Below are 5,773 nucleotides of genomic sequence, written 5' to 3' on the forward strand. Positions count from 1 at the left end.
ACACACACACACACACACACACACACACACACACACACTGATGCCACGTCAGAACACACATGCAGCTTTACAGGCTGTGAATGCATGAAGATGCAACATTACTCCACTTAAAAACCCCACAAAAGAGCTGGACTTTTTTTCCCATATTGATGAATTGACATGCAGTGCAATATCCAGAGCTAGTGATTTTACATATTGGTCAGATGTCTCTTCCAGTTCCTTCTGGTCCAGAAAAAAAGTTTCTATGAGGACCAAATTTTCTGGTTGACATTAGGGTGAGACATGTTGAAAAGAAAAATAGCCACAAGTCTTGAGTTTGCATTATTACTTCGTGTGGTTTAAAGGAGTCGTTCCAAATGATTCAGTGAGTCATTAGATTGATTCAAAGTAATAACTCACTTAAAAACCCCACAACAAGTTGGACTTTCCCCCCATATTAATAAATTGCCATAGTCAGATCACCTGCATGCAGTGCAATATCCAAGTTTAAATGAGTCTACAAAATCAGGTTTAACATTTTCAAGACTGATGATTTGAGCTCTGTGTGGAAGAACTAATCGCTGTATTGGTCTGGTTTTTACAAACTTTGTGGTTTCAGTGCTTTGAAGGAAAGTCAGGGTTAGTTTGAAGCAAATAAGTAGATATTCATAAGAAGAAGTGTGTGTTTTGATTTGTTTTCGGCCTTATTACTTTTGGAAAGTAATTAATTTTACTCTAATCAGTTTGCGTACGATCGACTGCAAAGAACTTTATGATGTATTTTTGATTTTTTTCCCCATTCCAGTAGTATAATTGGATTTAGATACAGTATAACCACAGTTCACTTGTGCTTTAGGGTTACTCACTTTACATATTGGTCAGACGGTCTCTTTCGGTTTCTTCTGGTCCAGAATAAGTTTCATTAAAAACCAGATGTCATGGTTGACATTTGCTTGAGACATATTGAAAAGAAATATAGCTAAACGTCTTGAGTTTGCAGTAATTTAGTTCATATGGTTTGTTGAAGAAGTTCCAAATGATTCAGTGAGTCATTATGTTGATTCAAACTGACAACACACTGTAAAAGTTAAAAACTGAATCTGTAAAGATTCATTAAAGGGTTAGTTCACCCAAAATGCTTATAATGCAATAAACAGCTTGACAGATCTAAGACTTAATATAAGTTTTAATATAACTCCGACTGGATTTGTCTGAAAGAAGAAAGACATATACAGCTAGGATGACTTGAGGGTGAGTAATTTGTGGGCTATTTTTTTAAATTTTTGGGTGAACTAACCCTTTAAGCAATCATCATAAGAGTCATTAGTTTTGTTTTTTTTAATCACACTTATGCTCATGCTGGATGTTGTTGTCTGTACTTATTTAACATGTTCTCTGTTTGTGTTATTATTTTGTGTCATTACTTTCATTTCAAAGTGAATCTAATAAAAATAGACCTTCTGTACTTTACCGTGGTATTCGGCCCACATAGACAGAAAGAAGCAGATGTTCAAAAACCATTAAGGAAAATGGAATCAAACATTATGAAGATTCCAGAATTCCAGTATTAGTTTTAAAAACTGAATCAGTTCGAAATAAGAACCAGTTCTTTCCCAGCTAACAGTGAACGTTCCCAGAATGTTATGTTATGAATTAGCATTCTTCCAGTAACTTTAATAGACAATTATTTGGTGTTTAATAATTTTCTCAAAACTTTTATAATTTGAAGTAATATAAACATTTGTGCATAACCAAGAAAAAACATTCATGAAACATTCAAAAAATATGCTCTGAAATAATGTGTTCATAACATAACATTAATGTTAAACAAATGTTGTTAGAACATAGTTTTGTCAGTGGATTTTTCCCAGCACTGCAGGAGAGTTTATTAAACTCATCTCTCTTTCTCTCTCTCTCTCTCTCTCTCTCTCTCTCTCTGTCTATGTTAATTTGTTCTAGCTGTAATTTCTGATTAAGATGAGTAAAGCCCAGCGGAGTCGTGACGGTCCTGCCGGAATGTGTGTGTTCTCATTCTTAAGAGGTCATTTGTTGTCACAATGTTTACGATGCATTGTTCTGTTTCAGGACAGTGTAACAGATCACCATGACGACTGAAATGCAGGAGATCGCCATCACGGAGGAGAAGCCTTTACTGCCGGGCCAATCAGATGCTGTGAAGGTCATCAAACACACACACACACACACACACACACACATATCTGTCATTAACTTATGTTTTGCTGCCACCTGCTGCACATTTGAAGAACGTCAACATACTCAAATATAAAATACAAAAAACAAAACAAACACTGGGGTAATGATTTGTACTGATCACACTGATAGGATGAGCGACAATCGTAAAACGCCTCTTGAGATCGGCATTAATGCACAACATTTCAGTGTTACTTGGCCACCAGACAGCCTGCAATTAAACTAATGAAGTGTGTTATTTATTTGTTAGTGATGTTTGCTAAATCAAGTTACTCTTACACATACTTATAATGAGTGATTGAGAATTAAACTCCAGCGCATGATCTCGTGTTTCAGACAGGAATGATTGTTTAAGTCATGTGTGTTGTTGAGGAGATTGCTGTGCTGGTGTTTTACTAAGTGTTTTTAGTTGCTGGACTATAAAGCATGAGGAAAAATACTACAGATTCACATTGAAAGTTGTTTTTCACCTGTTATTTTTTTCTCGTCTCTTTACATTATGTCAGTCAGTTTAGCGTGAAAAACAGCACATTTGCTTCAAAGACTGTATTTTATCACATCACTGATGCCACAGTTTTATAAAAATCAACACATCAGTGAAGGCTGTGATGCTGTGATTTTCCCATATTTTGCCTGACAGCAGCTCTAAAACTGTGGTAAAACCATGTTAATGCACTTCAAGAGGCTTACTGATTTATTTTATACTTATTATACTTATTCATTCTTTTCTTTCATTTTTGTTAGGTTTAATACATTTTAAAACAAATGTTATCATTTTTTTTTCCTATGTACCTTTTTAAGATCACATTTTAACTATAGTTAACTAAAAATAATTTTTTTAGACATGCATAGTAAACGGAGATATTGGTTCTTGCTGCTGTTATTGAGATTGTGTGATTGTTTTCATGCAGGACGCAGAGACCGCAGCCAGAATACTGCTGGATCAAGGCCAGGTGAGATACAACTTTGCTGGATATACATGATTGATGTACATGCTTCATATAGCTGACAGGTTCATTGATGTTTTTTCTTTAAACAAGTCAGGTTTAGATCTACCTCAGGATGTCACACTTGTCATGTCAAATACCCATTATTACTTTTCATTATCTTGAATTGTATATGCATAAGCATGATTTTATTGAACATTCACCTCTTTCTGTGTGTTTGTGTAGGAACACCGTGTCAAGACGCCTCACGGCGTGCTGCATGTGACGGTTAACGGAGCTGGAAACGCACGCAGACCGGCCATACTGACCTTCCATGATGTGGGAATGGACAGTAAGTCACACACACACAGACGCACGCACGCACGCACGCACAGACACAGACACAGACACACAGACACACGCACGCACTCACACACACACACACACACACAGACACAGGTACACACTCTCTCACACACACACACACACACACACACGCACGCACTCACACACACACACTGACACAGACACAGACACAGACACAGACACACACACACACGCACGCACTCACATACACTGACAGACAGACAGACAGTAAGACAGTTTATTTTACATGAGCACAAATAACACAACTCTGGTTCTAAAAGAAGAAAACAGCTACACTTTTTAAATTATATAAAAAAGAGCTTTAAGGGCATATAAAATAGCTTGCAAAAGCATCCAAATTGAAAACAGCAATAAATGACCATAATTTCTTCAAACCAGCAAACATAGATTTCAGGGAAACTTCTAGAAAGTTGATAAAAATGAAAACCGGGAGGCTTGTGACTGTCCCATTGACTGCCAAGTAAATTACACTGTCACAGCATACGCTCTTCTGTGTCAGCCGCGCCACAAGGATGCGTTGTTTTCTTTCAAATCACAGCGTAAATAGGGTATATGTCGAACATCACCTGACCAAACCCGGAAAACAGGTCTCATTGCTTCCGCTTGTCGGAGAACGTGTTAACAGCCGTATTAAATAATAGCGATATCTATGGACTTTTAAGATAATCAGTTAAACTAGCTAGCTGTTTTTATTGTTGACGTTTTATTCAATTTTTATATCTAAATGTGAAAAGAATTAAAAAAAAAAAAACTTTTAGATATCATTCCACATATGTGATGGACATTGGTTATGATCATCATTGGTATCTACTTTGAAGGCAACACGCTGAAAATGTTTCCTTGTGTCGCGGCTGACACAGAAGAGCGTACGCTGCCTGCGTTCGGCTCATATTCTCCAAAGTGGCGCTACTGTGATGTGGACAGACATAGAGGAGACGAATTGTTGAATAAAGTCGTTATTTTTGTTTTCTTCGCGTACAAAAAGCGTAAGTGATTAATGACAAAATGTATGTCATTTATTTTCAAGGTTATGATTAACCTTGAAAATTTCTTGAAATTATGAGAAGAACTGTAAATATAAGGTCAAGTCATTAAAAAAAAAAATATATATATAAATGATTTTTGCCCTAGGTTTTTACATTATGGATTATACATGTATTCACTATGGCAAGTAGGTGGCACTGTCTCAAATTTGCTTCTGTAAATTCAAGGCTATATAACAAGTTTTATTTTTTAATAAAACAAAAAGTTATGTTGTTATGTTTTCAACAAGTTTTACCAGCACTGCCTAAAGATGATCTGATCCAAATGTATAAAAGATCAGATTTTAAACAGTTTGACGAATTACAAAAAAGTATATTATCAACAAAATTTGACATAATCTGAATTCATTATATGTAGCAAAGCAATAAAATGGTGTTGGTGTACCTGTTTAGTGTCTGAGAACCACATGGCAGTCCTTGTATGTGAGTCTTTCCTCTCATTAGTGGTTGGATATTTTGTGCTGTCAAAGTAAAAAAAAAAAAGAAAAAGTGTGAAACTATTTTATCAGCACATCAGCATTTGTTGCAGTGCAACATACACAACTGTTCAAATGTTTAGGGTCAGGGAGATTTTTTAAATATTTTTGAATGAAGTCTCTTCTGTTCACCAAGGCTGCATTTATTTGATCAAAAATACATTAAAACGGTGAATATCATTACAATTTAAAATAGCTGTTTTCTACATGAATATGTCTTAAACTTTCATTCCTGTGATCAAAGCTGAATTTTCAGCATCATTACTCCAGTCTTCAGTGTCACATGATCCTTCAGAAATCATTCTAATATGTTGATTTGCTGCTCAAGAAACATTTCTGATTATTATCAATGTTGAAAACAGTTGTGCTGCTGAATATTTTTGTGGAAATCATGATACATTTTATTTTTCAGTATTATCTGATGCATAGAAAGCTCAGAAAAACAGCATTGGTTTGAAATAGAAATAATTTGTAACATTATAAATGTCTTTATTAATAATAATTATAATAACAATAATAATAATAATAAGAAGAAGAGTGATTAATAATAATAATAATAATAATAAATTAATTAATTAATAAATTAATAAATAATCATATTAATACTATTAATAATAATCTGGCAAGAGCAGCTTCCAAATCTTCTATGCTTATCTTGCTGGATCTGTCTGCTGCTTTTGATACGGTGAACTACCAGATTCTCCTGTCAACCCTATTGGAAAATGGCATCTCAGGAACCGCACGCCAGTGG

The 5,773-nt window shown here is 35.1% G+C and overlaps 1 protein-coding gene across 1 annotated transcript in view; it reads left to right on the forward strand.

Annotated features, from left to right (window-relative positions):
* Positions 1 to 5,773, forward strand: part of LOC107751524 (protein NDRG2-like) — a 50,477-nt gene that overhangs the window by 29,042 nt on the left and 15,662 nt on the right. The window contains exons 3-5 of the mRNA XM_016567264.1: positions 2,063 to 2,158; positions 3,102 to 3,143; positions 3,363 to 3,468. Coding sequence (XP_016422750.1) covers positions 2,084 to 2,158; positions 3,102 to 3,143; positions 3,363 to 3,468 — 223 coding nt within the window. The 5' untranslated portion in view covers positions 2,063 to 2,083. The remainder of the gene's footprint in view (positions 1 to 2,062; positions 2,159 to 3,101; positions 3,144 to 3,362; positions 3,469 to 5,773) is intronic.

The sequence above is a fragment of the Sinocyclocheilus rhinocerous genome, unplaced genomic scaffold, assembly GCF_001515625.1.
Source record: "Sinocyclocheilus rhinocerous isolate Xijiao unplaced genomic scaffold, SAMN03320098_v1.1 scaffold2696, whole genome shotgun sequence".
NCBI lineage: Eukaryota > Metazoa > Chordata > Actinopteri > Cypriniformes > Cyprinidae > Sinocyclocheilus > Sinocyclocheilus rhinocerous.